Raw genomic sequence first — 16792 nt, 5'->3', positions numbered from 1 at the left:
CGCTTGTTGCAGCAGAGATGATTCGAAATCAAAGCTGGACACGGATCCTTGTCGGAATCTTGAAATATTGCGAGTTCTTGACGACGCATTGAACTGCATATTTTTAAATCCACGCCGCGCCCCCACGCCCAAAGTCGCGTGACCCGAAGACTTAGAGCTTTACTGGGTTGCTAAGGCACTGCAAAGCACGCAAAAGCCTTACTTAATCAGTCAGCCAGCAGAAGCTAAAATAAAGGAAAAAAAAACTTTGGGAAATTCACACACATCTCTATGAAAGATTGAGAAAAAGCCTTCAGACCGCCACAGTTCTAATTTGGCCGTTCAAAAAGCTTATTTAATGCATATGTTGCAACTCTGGACACTTCGTCAAGCCTCGTCCTAACGCACAGTTCAAAGTCTATTGCATTCAAAAAGCTTATTATAACACATAGCGGTTGCAAACTCTGCTGTTCAAGTCTTGCCTAACGCACTCAGTTTAGATCGTTGGCCTGTTAATAGGTCATATTATCAACGCAGCAGGCTCGAACTCTGCCATTAAATGTTCCACACGCACAGCTAAAGGCAGCTCTGGCCGTTAAAAGTTTTATCAACGCAGCAGCGTCGTAACTCTGCGTTAAATGTTCCAAATGTGCCACAGATAACAGATCTGTGCCGTTAAAAGTTTATTCAACGTACGACGGAATCGGCAACTTACTGCTGTGCCTTTAAATTTTCGCACACGCACAGATTCAGATCTGGCGTTTATAAAATTTGATTAACGACAGAGGTCAGCGCTCAACGTTTGCAAATTCAAAACGCAACAGTCCCAACTCTGCCCGTATATAAGCATCTAAAACGACCGTCATCTTCTCTCGCTTCAGGAAGAACGCCCCATCTAGGGTTTCATAAGGACTTGCAAAGCAAGTTTGACCGGCTTAAAAAATCAATATCTTTACCACCGCACGGGAGGGAGTACTGATCGATGTGGCGGCGGAGCGCCTTGCCGGTAAAACCGCGGTCGATTCTTTGGCACGGGAACCAGTCCTCTTCTTCGACGACCTATTAGAGGCATGAGGCATCGCGAGAAGATTGAACAGCAGCCCGCTTCACTGGGCCAAGTTAAAAACGAAGCAGTCTTCGCTTAAAAATCTTCGAAAAAAAGGGGAGGCAAAAAGTCGAAATGACTTTTGATTTGACCCCTCAGCCCGATCCTTTATTATAGACAGCTATGAGCTGTCAAATCGGGGCGAGATTCTTAGGCCCAGATCCTGCCCAAACCGCGGCCTGTTCTCTGCCCGTCTCGCGGTTGCGCACTTGGAACCCGTGACACTCTGCCACCCTCACCCGAACGTCAGAGCTTCAACCCTGCGCTTTTATTTTATAGCACATAAGAAAGATTTTACCTGCTGCGTTATGCGTTAATTGAGCTCCTGAACGCAGCATCTCAACTTACGTTTAATTCGATAACCAGGAACTTCTACCTGTGCGCTTCTTAACTCTCAATCCAAACAAATTCCTTCTATGTTTAAAGCCCAAGACATGGAATTCCAAACAAATAGAGCGGAGTCTCTAGATCGTCAGCTGCTCACGGTGCACCTATACGCGGCCCGAGGGAGAAATTAAGCATCAACTCACAACACCTGCTGGAGTCTATTGAATGGGCGTACAGACAGCCATTCATACATCGAGCAACACGAAAAGCCGATTCGACACCCACGGCGCAAGCAAACCATTCTATCTCAAGGCTAGCCTTAATCATTCCAACAAAAGAGTAAAGTTGAGCTGACTCGTGAAAAGAAATTTAGACGTAGAATCTTCTGAGCGTTTGTTCCTACCTAACACCACATTCTAGGAATAACAGCCCATCCCATGTGGGCTTGCCGATTTCCCTGTCGTATGACAATGGATCTGTCTTTCAAGCCCAGAGAATTTACTCGATGCTGACAAACTGAGTGATCGCAGCGTGAAAACCGCCTCACGGGCAAAGATCAAACCCTTGCTGACAAGTTTGCACGATGGTGTCCTCCTCTATGGGTTGCTCTCGCTGCTCCTTCACTCTCTCTTACCCAACTCTGTGTTCAGGCTGCGCCCTTCACATGTTCAGTCGAATGTGCGTACCGAAGAAACGGTCTCGGCCTGCTTGTTGCTGTTATCTCTGTTGTTATCTAGTTGAGTCAACGCTACTGCTCTTGCCTCTTAAGAAAAATGAAAAAAGACGAGTGCCTGTCGGCGATGGATCAGGACGCATGACTTGGGCTTTTAGTTTGTTTTACTAAGTTTGTTTTAACTTAAGTTGTTGTCATCAGGACGTCAAAAGCTATCTTGTTTTGGCTTCGACCGAACAAAGATTCAGCATCTCCTAACAACCAAGTTCGTCACCAATGTCTTCAGATTAGACGCGAAGCGTTATGGAGCCCAATCGATCTACTCAAATTTGGGCTATCCAAAGCATTCCGAAAATTTCGTCACATGTCCACCCTGCGCAACTTTTGAAAATCTTGAGCAGCGGGTTCTGTAGGCTGTCTAAAAATCACACATGCCGATAGCTAATCCCTATTTAAGCCCGCACAATGGAAGCATTACAATCGCCACGACTTCTAATCACTGCTATCCGCTAACTCTTACAATCTCTACACAACACGACCTCATCTCTGAGACCCCATGATGTGGATTCTTGTGGCGTGCGACAACAGCAATGACTAATATTATATTAGCAACTATAAGCATGTTGATGCATGCCAGTGTAATGCCATTTCAGAAATAAAAGGTTAGCACTTAGCTGCTCAGTGCAGTGTGTACTTGGCCAGAGCATGCATGGCGTGCCGGCCAAATATTCGTCTAAAAATCCACTAATGATGAGTTGACTTCTCGGTCAAATTCCACACAATGAAAGCTACAACTCAATATGCTTTTCGTCGATCAACAAACGCAAGGGCTTGCAAATAGAATCGAGACCTTTTCACGCACAGAATCGGCAGAAGAGTTAACAATTCAACCGTACCGCTTCCGACATGTTGACCGAAAACTACTACTTTCAGCTGCACCTTCACAATCAACAGTGAGAGTTATCAACTTCTGACGACTTCATCAGGCCAAAGATCAATAAGTAATAGGCCTTTGCAGTGTTCTATAATGGACGAGCCGGTTACTACAGCTCAAACAAACCTCTCTCAACACGCAGCAACTCACTTCTTGTGTTCTCTCAAGTTAAACCGCAGCTCGCGAACATTTGCTTTCTCCCACAGACATCCAACTCTTTGCAACGCAGAGTTTAATAACACAAAAATGCACGAACTGTGCCGTTGCTTCGGCAAACACTCAACACCTGCATCCCAAATCCAGGACGCAGCGACGTTGCAGAACTCGACACCTACGAGCGGCCTATGCGTTCTCAAAAGTCTCTAACAGAGATTTAACTCTGCGTCTCAAGCCTTGACCAGAGTTAAGTAGCCGAAGAACGCCAACTGGGTGTTTTGACTTTTGCTTCTCAAACACAAGCCGAACCGGCCTCAAAAACCGTTCCGCTGGTGTCCCAGCTTCCGCTGAGAACCCGACACCGCAGTAGCGCGTCACGCTATCCCACGTTCTGAGGGCATTTTCCGCCCACTTAGAGAGTGGATTTAGGCGTGTTGGTTACAACCCCTAATCCCCTATAAATAACCGCACTTACTCAATTGATGAAAAAGGCTTGAGGTGTAGCTTGCCGCCATCAAAACCTATGAAGGTTAACAAATCTCCGGCAGTGAAAGCCACACAGAGAAGCGCGATTTTCTAAGAGATCAAAGAACCCTGCATCAGCAATCCAGTAATTCTACATCTTAAGAATCCCCTTCACACCACAGCGGACTTTAACTTGGCTCCTTAACCGAATCCTTCGGGGTCATAATACAACATACATTTCGGAGTCTTTCAACTCAGTTTGCTGAGTTCCATTAATTACTGTTTAAGAAGTATCTAAACCGAATCTCATTTTCACAATGCCTTAATCATCCCAGTGAGGATTACTGTATCGGTCGCCGTCGTCAACTTAGCGAGAGCCATTCGACGGTCCGAAGCCAATCGAAGGAAGGCACTCCATTCGCTACAGCTCTGACGAAACCCAGTTTTAAACAAAGCGCGAGAATTTAAATTCATATCTCCTCTCTTTGTAATCGCCGAATCAAATCTCGCACTAATTGATTTGAGAGAATATACAATCGGTCAATTTTCTTCTCCATTATCTTTTTACTGTTAAATTTCCAACAAACCAAGAACGTGCACTAGGCGATAGTACTTTTCAGGAGTACTTCCCGTTTGTGGGAAATGGTTATCTGCTTCTTGATACACAAAATCAAGTCCCTTGCGTTATTGACTTCCCATGATTTCAGTTATGATAGATCCTCATACCCACCCCTAGCTGGTTTTGCGTCCGTGAACTTGAGTCCATATCACTATTCCACATTACAATCTGTTTGGACCGGTGCACTACTTAATGGGAGAACATTATTTTTTTAACCTTTTTATACCAGTTCGGAGGCGTAACCGCGGCAAACCACGTCGTTGGGTTATCCTTAAGAATATTATGTGTAATATTCTCCAGAAACTTCCTGTCAAAGGTAGGGAACAATTTAGCCTCATATACCAGTCGGAGGTTTGGGAAACAATTTATACTCGTATACCCTTTGGAGTGAATGGAGAAGCGATTTATACTCGTATACTCTTTGGAGTTTCGGGCGTCCTCATTTGGTGTGTTTTGCCGTTATGATGCCGGTGTCGATTAAGGCCTGGATTTTGTTTTTGAGACCGAAGTAAGCCTTGGTGGGATGAAGAACCCTCCTATGATATGCACAGTATTTTGGATCCGTAATCCTTTTAGCTTCCTCCTGATCTTTAATAGGTGGTAGCTCGATTTTATTGTTGTTCAAGAGGTACTTGAAGTGATGCGTCTGATGCGGCTATTGTGGCGATTTGTGCCATGATTGTCGCTGTAATGTTTGATTAACATCAACAACATCCACAAGCACGTCGGTTGGCTTCTCTCAGTCTTTTTTCTTTTGAGAAAATGCTCGGCTTGCTCACCGTGTATTTTCAAGTCTTTCCAGGTTTTGGACGGCACGACCCCAGGGCTTCCAGGATGTTAATGGAAAGGCTGTTATAGTAGGTTTGGAGGATGAATTCCTCTATGACCAGATCTCGGCAGTTCATTACCTTATTCCGGAAGCGTTTGACGAAACTATCGACCGACTCTCCGTCTTTCTGCTTCTCATCGAAGAGTGTTCTGATAAACACCTCAGTGTCATCATCGAAGAAGTTGGTGAGAAATAAGCCTTCCATGTCGTTCCAGCTATTGATACTTCTCGGCTTGAGACAGCAGTACCAGTCGAAGGCAGCTCCGTGAAGGGTCCTAACGAATGACCAGATCATCAAAGGTTCGTTGCCAGAGATCATGCCCAGGTGGGACTTGAAATGAACTAGATGCTGAGTGGGTGAACCTCTTCCGTTATACGGCGTGAAGTTAATTAGCTTGAACTTTACCGGATACGGAATCGACTCCTACTCTCTGGGATATGGACATGGAATCTGGTCTTCTTCACCTCCCGAGCGGACATCAAGGTGTTGATCTTACTCTCGAGGTTTGTCATCTTCTGGTCCTCTTAGCATGTATTTCCCTTTGGGTGATTTTGGGGAGGAACAACCAGACTACCCCTAACGTTGTTATTATTGATGGGACCACCCCTAGCGTTTTCATTATCGGGAGGGGTATTAGCGTTGAGATTTTCCTCCACTTTAGGATCGATGTCTGCCTGATTGGCAATGTTGCGACGGTTGGATTCACCAATCTAATTTGACAAAGTCCAAATATGTTGGTCATGTAATTTCCTTATTCTCTACACAGTTAATTCTATTTCAACATTGAACTCCTCCTTATGCTTGGCCAAAGCATCTTCGACGATTTTGGCTATTTGCTCGATGTTGACCATGAACACTCCACGAGCTTGTCCCATGCTAGACATCGTATCGTTCGAGACGATTGCGGAGCAAGTATCCAAAAGTTTATCATCTGAAGATAGTTATTCGTGCATCCTCGAGTAATCCCTATGTCTGACGACTTCTAGCTAGAGCCAAAATATTCGTTGGGCTATTCCTGAATTAACTTTTCTTTCCAGAGAAAAGTCAAAATTAGAACGGTTCAAGGCAATCGCTGACTTTACTTTGTCAACCATTTTGATAGTGACTTCAGGGAATTTGTCCTCTTGATCAGTTGATTTTTTTAAGAAAATGCCTTAACTTAGGTTTCAACCCTTCAGAGGGAAGCCTTTGGAATACCGAGACCCTTCATGGAGTAGTCCTGGGGCAGCTATATGCTAATAATACTACCCTAATTAACTTTTCACACGGACAATGAGAGTTCAATTCCTAGATACTTCTCTTTCGAGATTTTCTCGCACCCCTAGCCTTATAGTACAACTCATCGGTGTTGTGTCTGGAGCTACCTATCAGCTCTGGACTTGATTCCCCAGATATGACATTGTCATGTAACGAACACGTCTCCTTTCGGGGATGTAACTCCTTGTTAGCGTTCTTAGGAGTCGCACATTTAGATACACCCCCTTGCGAGTGTGGAATTTGAACAGGCTCTTGAACCTGGATACGCAACCCTAAGCAGGAGGTTACAGGTGTTTTCCTGATATGGGATAGCTTCGATTTGTTAGGAGGACTTGTACGACCCCCAGCCTGAATAGTCACTTGGGATTCGTTCACCGGACCCAAGCGTTCTTTCACTAGAATTTTGCCTCGATCTTCATGTAGAGAAGCAGGAGGTTACAGGTGTTTTCCTGATATGGGATAGCTTCGATTTGTTAGGAGGACTTGTACGACCCCCAGCCTGAATAGTCACTTGGGATTCGTTCACCGGACCCAAGCGTTCTTTCACTAGAATTTTGCCTCGATCTTCATGTATAGGACCAACACGATCTTCCATCTTCATTTTGAATTTGGACAGGTCCATGCTGCCATGAGGCTTAACTAGAGGTACAGGATCAGATAGAGCAGGATTAGGGGCTGTCGGAGGCTGAGAAGCACGTGCGGAGCTGAGACCAGGTGTGAAACACACCTGGTTTAGATTTGGTGGTGTTTCGGATGTTTTCGACATTGTTTTGGCCTTTGGCACTAATACTTGTTTATATTTTGGTGATTCTTTGGCCGCCTCTTCCTTCTGTAACTCCTGTGCCTTCTGCACGAAAATCCGTGCATGCACAAGAAGTACGCGGTGCTTCTGGTTGCGCTCCTCAAGGGTCAAACAAGCTCGTTTGATATAGACCCACTTGTTGGTTGAGGAGTCCATTGCTTGCTGTGGTGGTAGCTTAGTCATTTAGCGCCTCCTGAATTCTAAGTCTGTTTGATAGCGGAGTCCATCCACCTGCACCAGAGCTTTGACGAACTGACGGGAAAGATGTTGGCGCTGCCTCTGACAAGCCCTCTTCGTCAGAGTTGGCATAGCTTCAACAGGCAACTCCTTGATTGATGAGGAGTTATTCTCAGCATCAAATCTGGCCTGCTTAGGTGCCGGAGAGGTGATAGGGTGAGAATCAATGCTTTGTGTCTTCAGATCCGAAGACCAACAAACCTTCTTCAACAAAGAGGTCTTCCTACGCTTGTGAGAAGAGGAGGATCTGGAGGAGGAGGATGAGATGTACTCCTCGAATTTCTACTGGTCGAACTCATACTCGACATCTACATTAACCGAAATCATGATCAACGGTTGTAACACGACAACCTCGTCAGTGAGGTTGTTGCCTCCCACTGTGGTCGCCAGCGTGTTTGCATCGGAAATTAATTTCTTAGTGGAATTCATTATAATTATTTATCAACTTTTACAGATTCAAAAAAGATGAGTCTTTTTATAAGACTTCTTTACACAAAAGAAATAGATCAACAATTCCTTAGAAATACACACAGAGGGCGTTTATCACCCGCTGCTTGCATAGGGTCTTTGCCTGTGTCGAGGTTTATCCATGGATCATCACGGATTAGATCCGGTTGATTTTGTTGTCTCGCAAAGGAAACAAGAAATTAAAGTGAATGACTCAGCAAGGTGAGGCAAACACTCTTCTCGAGATCAAATCAAAGTTTATTCTCAAGGGAAGCAGATAACGAGTGCTGAATGGTTGCAGATATGCCTAACTCCTCCTCCTTATGCTAAAGAACTCGTAAATCTCTCTTCCTCTGCTGTTCAAAATGATAGGGCTTCACCGATAGCTCCAAATTCCTGATCTCTCGTGTATAGGAGCCATTGGGCTGTATTTATAGGCTTTAGAAGCTCTGTTTTAGATAAGAATGGATGATTTAATCTCATCTTTAGTTATAACCACTTAACCACGTTCAAAGATAGCCTCAAATTATTTGGAGAGGCTCTGGACTGAAGGAATCCTAAAATCTTAATAGGTTTTTGAGAGGTTATACAGGCAAATATAGCTTTACCGGGCAAGAGACATCGCTGGTGTCTCGCCCTTGGTGCGAGACACCATTGGTGTCTCACCCATTAGGGGAGATGCCGTTGGCTTTCTCTGTTATTTTACCTCTAATTATTTTGTCCGATCTTAGAATAAAACGATTCAAGATGCGTTGAAATTTCAGAGAAGAGATCTACAACTTTTGTCTTTTGAGATTCTTCAGATTCGAATTGTATCATGACCAAAATATGTGAGACATCATCGGTGTCCTACAGATGTGAAATAGCTTGGACTGTCTCGGTGCTCTAACTTTCTTGTTCGATCTCGGAATGAGGTGATCCAAGATGCATTGGAAATTTGACGAAGAGATCTAAAAAATCCAATAGGCAAAATAGCTCTATCAGGCTTGGACGAGACACGACTAGTGTCTCTCTGTTATTTTGTCTCTAACTCTCTCATCCGATCTCAAAATAAAGTGATTCGAGATGCGTTGGAAAGCTAGAGGAGAGATTACAACTTCTTATAGGCAAAATACACATGGAGTAAGCGAGACATGAGTGGTTCTTCATTCTTTGTGGGTGAAATGTAACTCTCGGTCAAGTCGTTTCTACATTATTTTGCCATCTCATTGACTCGTATGCTTTGCCAAATCGCTTCATGCGCTTGTTAGCTTCGCTACACATCATCAGGTAATCTTTTTTGACTTGGATATAACGTTCATCATCTTTCTCTATCTCGAGCTGCGTGCAGGAACCTATGGCAATTTTTACGCCTACAGAACGGGGCAAACACATAGAGACAAGATATTATTTCATCAGATATCAAGTTAAAAAAAGACTGTGATGCTGACATGTTGCAAGTCTGAAGACCAAATCGCTGACATCTTCACCAATCCACTAAGACAGAAACATTTTTGAAGCTTAAGAAGAAGCTTGGACTTGTGAGAAATGAAAGTTGGTGATGAGGAGGAGTGTTAGAATTCCTCACCAACTTAGATTGTTTCAGAACAACTTTCTAGAACTCCTTTCTAGTAACATCCTACAAAATATCACCAAGAAGTTCTAGTAAGATACAAGTGTTTGGCTAGTATTTATTTTTCTATAAACTTCTTAGTAATGTATGTCTAGGATTGACTCTTCCACACACTCTTAAACAACTATAAATAGGGGTCTTGAACTCTCATTTGGTAAGCAAGCAAACAAGAAGTGAGCTTGAGAGTTTGAGTGTGTAGTGTACACTTGTGGGAGTGTCCACAAAAAAAAATAAAAGTAAAAGAGTTGTGTGAAAGTGAGGTGTTCTTGTAAGAGCAAGTGTATTCTCTAGTGTTCTATCAATAAAAGTTTTCTTTGTGTAGAGGGGTTGTATTCTACAAATTCCATCAAAGAAGCATTACCTAGCTGATCCAGTTCAATAACTAAAGACTCCACCCAATCCTCCTGAACAGCGATTTCACCTCCATCGAGTAACTTCAATCAGCAGCCGTCACAGCCACCACTACAAGAAATTACGTATTTAACGAAGGGATTTCCCTTCGTTAAAGAACTGAAAACCTTCGTTATTGTATGCTAACGATGGGGAAAAATCCCTTCGTCACCCGTCATTGAAGCCCTCTTCGCTAAAGGGTCACGAAGGGATATACTACCCGTCGTTGTAGAGTCTATAACGACGAAATATATTACCGTCGTTAATATTTACGACGGTAATTATCACCGTTGTTACCATCAGTGACAGGATATTTTCCCGTCGTTACCATCAATGACGGGATATTTTCCCGTCGTTACTATTAGTTACGGGGATATTTTCCCATCATTACTATTAGTTACGGGAATATTTTCCCATCGTTAAAGAGTAATTAATGACGATTGGATACCGTCGTAAAAGTCATCATAATTGGTAATTAGTAACCCATCAACGACGGTGCTTTCCCTTAATTAACAAAATACGATTTTTAAAACCGTCATTGTAGATTACAAATTTCTAATATACATTAATAATAATTTTTCCATTCATAGACAACTATCAGATTATTCTCAACCTGGCACTGAGATTCACAACAAAAATATATTAAAAATACCCAATAATGAATAAGAGGGAAAATAAAAATTCCATTCATTAATAACATCAATAAATAAATTTTACCATCATCAAATATTCAATACTAATAACAAGAATTAATATCCTAATTGTTCCAAAGAAAAATAGATGAAACTATCTAAAACAAATTAAAATAAAAGTTTGGGGAAGACACATTCTTTCATCTCTAATCATCGTCAAAAGAAGACTCGAGCTACCCCCTCCTAATCTTGCATGGATAGCCTGGAAAATTAAAAAAACACATAATTAAAAAATATTAATTAAGAAAATATTATCTTATTAAGTAAATTATATTTTTTAGTGCAAATAGTCGTTCATAAAAGTATACAAGAGAATTTAAAAAAAATAATTACCTAGTCCTGCACATGTTCTCGAGTTTGAGGAGTCAATGAAGGTGATTGCCTAAAAAAAAGTTCTTGCATAACTTTCACTTGTGACTCTAACTCATACATCCTTAATGGATCTATCAAATCTCCTTTCAGTCAGCATCATGAAGGAAAGTGATCCTTATCTCGGTGGTCCTTGAGGTTTTACCATTGATGAAGGAAAATATTGTCGCTGCAGTTCTTCGCAAAATTGAGAACCAAAATGCATATACATCTCCTACAGGGAAAAAAAACCAATAACATGGATCAGAAAACAAATTCCCAAAATAATGTTAGCATGATGTAACATACAAAGGGAACAGATTTTCAAATTGACAAGGGTAGTTTTATAAAGTTCTGTAGAAGAAAAACTACGTTTAATGTAAGGAACATTTTTACCAGGTAACATGACAACAACATAAAAAAAACTAGACAAGGCAAAATATTCATTAATCAAACAAAATTCAGTTTGGATTAATAATCCAAGAATATGAATTCAAATCAAAGAAATTCCAGCTAACATGACAACAACTGTAAGAAAGGTACTATGTAGTTTCCATTTGTTATTGTTAATTAAGATTGAAAACCTAAAATAATAGTCTATACACAGAACATATATACATGTATAATTAACATACATATGTTGTATGTTGTATCGTTACATGTACATATATGATAAATCAAAATACATATGAATACCTGGATGTGCACATGCAATACACCATGGTGCAAAAAATGACAAGGTAAGAGAAAGATCTAGTAAAACTTTATGAGTTATAACAGGCAACAACCCCAACAATGCAGATTTCTACATCAATTCGATAAATTATCTAAAATCTTTCTTTTGGACATATGTCTCGCATTTGAAATCGTCTGGGTTATCAGCTATAACAACCAAACCCAATTTTCAAAACCTCAAAACATTGATTAGAACTACAAAGTGCTAACCAAAAAGCTAAAAACTAATTACCTCTAGGCATATTTTGAGAGCTTCAAAGGAGAATATCCCACCACAATTGATCTGAAAACAGTACTCTAAAACCATATTTTGAGAGCAACAATATTTCAAACTACATAGTTTGAAGTATATCTTCAAATTGGCAGTGTTTAAGATACTTCTTTTATCATATTTCCTAGCTCACTAAACAAACAATGTTAAAGTATGTAAATTATGGCTTGAGTCTACACTATTTCAGCTGCTATATTATGTTACTTTACCTCTATATTTTGAGCCTTCTTTCCACAAACAAATAATTCAGATAATTTGGAATTGTTAAATATTTAATCATATGACAATCATATGAATATTAAATCACAATGACAGCTAAACATAAGCATAAGCAATCAAAAATTGACTGAAAACATGATTAAATACAAATAAAATGCACATAGCAAATTAACAATGAACGGATGCTCATATTACTTGCACACCAATTAATATTACAAGTAAGAAATATATATACCAACTAGAGCAGAAATGCAAAAAAAATGGAACACGATAATACTAAACTAACACAAAGAAGTTCAGCTGCAAGCTAAATATCAGAAAACCCGCTTAACTTTGCACAATTATGGGAAAACCCCCCTTAACTTTCAAAATATCAGAAACGAAATCAAAAGTAGATCACTTAAAAACGGCATACAAAGGATTAATCTTAGATGCAACATGTAATGGCATGAAACAACATTTAGAATTGTTATTTCGCATACACAATCAAGCATAGCTAAATGAAAATAATAATAAAAAGAGATACAGTTTAACTCTTTGCAACAGGATAGCGGTATCTTCTGTAAATAAAGATCAAAATATCCCGCAGGAATGAGAAGTTACCTCCAACACAAAAGTTTACGGCGTAGCAAGAAATCCCTGAGCTCACGGAACAGAATGCTTCCATCTTTCAAATCATAAGCTCTCGTCTCGCTGACCCACTTAGCTCTATCAATTTATCAAACAAAATAATCCTCCGTAAGATAAATACGATCTGGATTAACAAAATCATGGGGCAGAGCGACACATAGCGATCAGAGGCCAAGAAAATAGAAGCATCTCCCACACTCCCAGACCTGGTTACACTCATAACTACTTTGATACAAATTTCTACTGTATTTTCTCATAAACAATCACCCCGAGATAAAAAGGAAACGGAGATAAAATTTCAATTTTCGCCCCAGGATAGTGATATGTCGCCCTACAAATAGAAAATCGCAAACATCATATGCAAGAATGAGGATTTACCTCCATAAATAAGCACACCATCAGGGGTTTGGGTGACTTTGATCAGGATCTCGCGGTTCAATCCGATCTTTCTTCCCATCTTAATAATCTCCGGCGCCGACGAGGTCGGAACAGATAACAGCACTAGGGTTTTGTTTCTGATGGGGTTTTTGTTGATATCTAGGGATTTCAGTAGTTAGGGTATGGGTTTTGAGGTAACCTGGAAGAAATTGGGAATTTCTTCATAGGGAATTAGGGTTATGGTTCAAAGGAAATCAAGCGCTATTATGAAGAGGGGCTTGGAGGGTTCTCCGACTCGAGGAAGAGGAGCTGGGCCACGACGATGGCGGTCGTGTCGTCAAAGATGGGGACGTTGATGCAGACCACGCGCTCCTTCAGGAGTTGGGCGAAGATGTCGTAGGCGCTCTCGCTCTGGGAGGTGTGCGCGATCACCATCGGGATCAGGCCGTAGGACCGCGAGAGGGCGGCGGCGGAGCGAGCACGGGGAGGAGTGATGAAGAGAGGCGCAACATGGCTGGCGTTAGGGTTAGGGTTAGGGAGGGCGGCGGCAAGGGAGCAGCGATTTGGGGGTTTTTGATAGAGGGGGAATGAAGAAATGGGGTTCACGGGGCCTTTTGTCATTTTTTTTCTTTTTTGGGTTAAAAAGGTGAGGGAAATTTCCCTCCTTTGTAAAAAGATGGGTGCGAAAAGTTGCCCTAACAGTTCCAACCACCTATTGGGAATTTGAGACTGAGCATTTTTATACTAGTATCATCAATGAAGGTAATGGACCCCTTTATTTTTAAGGAGACCCAATAACGACGGTAGTAGGATCAAATCAACGAAGGGATTAGAAATCCGTTATCCCATATCACATTATTTCTTTATTATTTGAAATCACTTCACGAAGGGTTTAAAACCCGTCGTTATTATATACTCATTAATGACGGTCAACCGGTCCCTTCACTAATTTTGGTCGCTAAATATCAGATTTCTTGTAGTGCACTTTGCAGGCGAACGGTAAAGGAGCAGCCGTAGAAGTCGCTGTCTAGATGGCTAATGACTCGTGTTAAGTACTCCTTTCAGACGTCGGGGAGGGTTAGGAGGCAGTGGTGGACGGAGAACTGGACCTCGCCAACGATGTGAAGGCGGTGGCGGAGGAGGAGGTCTTAATTACGATGGATGCTACCGTCGAGAGAGTTCTCAACGGGCAGAACGGCGCGGTCGGCGATCCAGAGCTCGATGGCCTGGAAGGCGACCTCGAACTGCTCGCAGCAGGGGATGGCCTCGCAGTTGGGGTACATAATTTAGGTGGTAGAATTTTGCTAAGGAGGCGAGCGAGGAGTACCAGTGGGAGTGGGAGGGGAAGATTGAGGGTTTGGAGTCGGCGTTGATGCGGACGATGTAGGTTTTCTTGGCGGCGGGTTTCGGAGGGGAAGCTAGGGTTGAGAGGAGGAGGAGGACGACAGAGATGGGGGAGGAGGAGGCCATTGTTTTCTTAGGGGGTGGGATGAAGATTGCGTAGAGTGATGAGCGAGTTTTCATATAAGATAGCAGTGGTGGTTGATGGGAAATTTTTGAATTTGGGGCAAATTTTTAAAAACTAGGGCAACAGAATGTTTTATTTTTCTTTGCATGAGTCCTACCTTTTTAGACCGAAATTTCCGTCTAGGAAGATTGAACCCATGTTTTTTAATAAAATAGTTAAAAATATTTTGCCTAGGAAGTATCCGTCTAGTAGACGGATATTTTCTATCGATATTGTCGTCATCTTAGATGGAAATTTTTTCGTCTGGGATGCTACGTTTTTTTACTAGCGCGTTATAGATTTTAGTAACAATATATATATCCCAACGCATGTACGAATATTTTTGTTCGCCCCTACCCCTCGGTCATTTAACAGCAGAGACTTTCCCATTTCATCTAACTATCTAACAGAAGCCCTAATATAAGTTCATTCGGTCATTTCCCCCTATTTTGCTTTTTTTAATTAAAAAAAGACTTCTTTAAGAAGCTTTGAAACAAGAAGTTGTATGTCCAATTCATCTGATGCTAGAGAAAAATGTTATGTCAAGACACATTTAAAGGACGACAATATATACTCTAATTCAAGGTTGCACATTGACGCATAGAGAATTTCGAAACATTGTATTGGCACATAACATACTTGAAACTATATAATAAAACACTCTCATACATAACAGAAGACAGACTACCACATTGCGCAAGCCAAACTCAACAGACAGGAAGACTACATACCCAACACAAACCATTAAAGCTTGCTTGCAGCTTATTGACTCTCAATGTCTCACCCATAGCTAGATAAGACCTTACTTGATAATTGGCTGCTAAGTACTGTTGCAGCTTATTACATATTTTTATATGCTTGTAGCTGTAGTCTACTTGGAAACCTCAGCACATTTCAGAGTGAGTTTGGCCTCGTAAATAGCTGTAGTGTTGTTACCAATTGATACATAAGACTTGCAGCCTTCGTTTTCATTAGTCCACTGGAGCTTACCGTTATCGGTATTGTCTTGCAGTGTGTCCCAAGAGATTTCGCTGTCGAAGTAACCAGCTGGGCGGACCAGAGTGTAGGCCTGCGTATATACAAACATTCAACTTGCAGGGTCTTGTGCAAAACCCGATTAACTTTGAGGGGTCTTGTGCATATATAACCCCCATGGACTTCTTTTATACCTTTTACAGATTACGTTTCACTTTACTCAAGGTAACACCGCCAAGTCTAACGTGTCAAGCTTCAGACATGCATGTGATGTGGAAAAAAAAAAGCGAGATTAGACTTGATGATGCGCTCTTCTGAGGGTTGAAGTGTAAAATCGTCAAGGAGTTCAGTCGGATAAAAGAAGTCCATGAGGTTATGTGCAGAACTCTCGAGGTGGAGGGAGTTTTGGGGAATTAAAATTAATCAGCCAGAGCATTTTATTTTTGTTTTCCTCTTCTTTCTTTATTGTTTCATTTTTTAAAAACATAACTTAAACACATACCGTGCAACTGCCCGACCACCAAGGGTTCATCCATGAGAACATGAAATCATGGTCCTTCCCTGCATCATTCTTACCGCGATAGATGACAGCGGCCGACGATCCTGCCATCGCCCCAGAGGGATGGACGTGCAGGAAAGCACCCCACTGACCGTTCAAAAGAGATTGCGGGTATGGCGCTTTCCAGAGGTGGCCGTGCCAATCATGGCTATCTTGGAAAGTGATAGGATCGCCACTAGCATTGTAGACCACGCAGAGCGTCGAGACTCCGTCGCCGTACTGCTCCTTCAGATTCTCCACATATCGGAGGGCGTTCACGTCCTTGCTCTCCGCGTGTATCATATTGAGAGCCTCGTGTGCACGATCGCAGCGGGTTATTGGTTTGTTGTTGTATTCAGGCATTGCTTTCAGAGTCTCATCGGTGATGGGGTTGCCAAAGACGTTTGCCGCCATGTCGCTCGCCTTCTGATGAGATGAGTAACCCCTTGTACTTTGTGAAGGTATTGGTTTGCGATGAGAAACTAGACAGAAGCACACGTACATATATACACACACCAGAGGCTAACGTTTTTGATTAAACGATTTTGAAAGACCAGGTCAATAGCTAGCGACAAGGACGACTGGGCTGTGGGCCCCAAAAAAGCTCCAGTCCGCAACAGATAATTTGGTAAAACTCTTCATATGGCTCGCCAAACAAGAAGGTGA

At 41.9% G+C, this 16792-nt stretch overlaps 1 protein-coding gene and 1 long non-coding RNA gene across 2 annotated transcripts; both read right to left on the bottom strand.

Annotated features, from left to right (window-relative positions):
- LOC109835930 lies at nucleotides 11066–13708 on the bottom strand. The gene is made up of 3 exons (XR_002245739.1): nucleotides 13107–13708; nucleotides 12702–12806; nucleotides 11066–11108 (listed from the first exon to the last, which is right to left on the bottom strand). It is a non-coding gene; the product is annotated as an uncharacterized LOC109835930 (long non-coding RNA).
- LOC109838634 (23 kDa jasmonate-induced protein-like) lies at nucleotides 15485–16540 on the bottom strand. Its single transcript, XM_020407062.1, has 2 exons — nucleotides 16091–16540; nucleotides 15485–15682 (listed from the first exon to the last, which is right to left on the bottom strand). The coding sequence occupies exons 1-2, from the start codon at nucleotides 16538–16540 to the stop codon at nucleotides 15485–15487; spliced, it is 648 nt and encodes a 215-aa protein (XP_020262651.1).

The sequence above is a fragment of the Asparagus officinalis genome, chromosome 4 (assembly GCF_001876935.1).
Source record: "Asparagus officinalis chromosome 4, Aspof.V1, whole genome shotgun sequence".
Taxonomy (NCBI): domain Eukaryota; kingdom Viridiplantae; phylum Streptophyta; class Magnoliopsida; order Asparagales; family Asparagaceae; genus Asparagus; species Asparagus officinalis.
This window is presented reverse-complemented; position numbering and strand designations above follow the sequence as displayed.

Coding starts and splice junctions, on each gene's coding strand:
- LOC109838634 (XM_020407062.1), bottom strand. CDS start 16,540: ATGGCGGCAAACGTCTTTGGCAACCCCATCACCGATGAGACTCTGAAA. Junction 15,683..16,090: donor GGTGGTCGGGCAGTTGCACG/GTATGTGTTTAA, acceptor GTATATACGCAG/GCCTACACTCTGGTCCGCCC.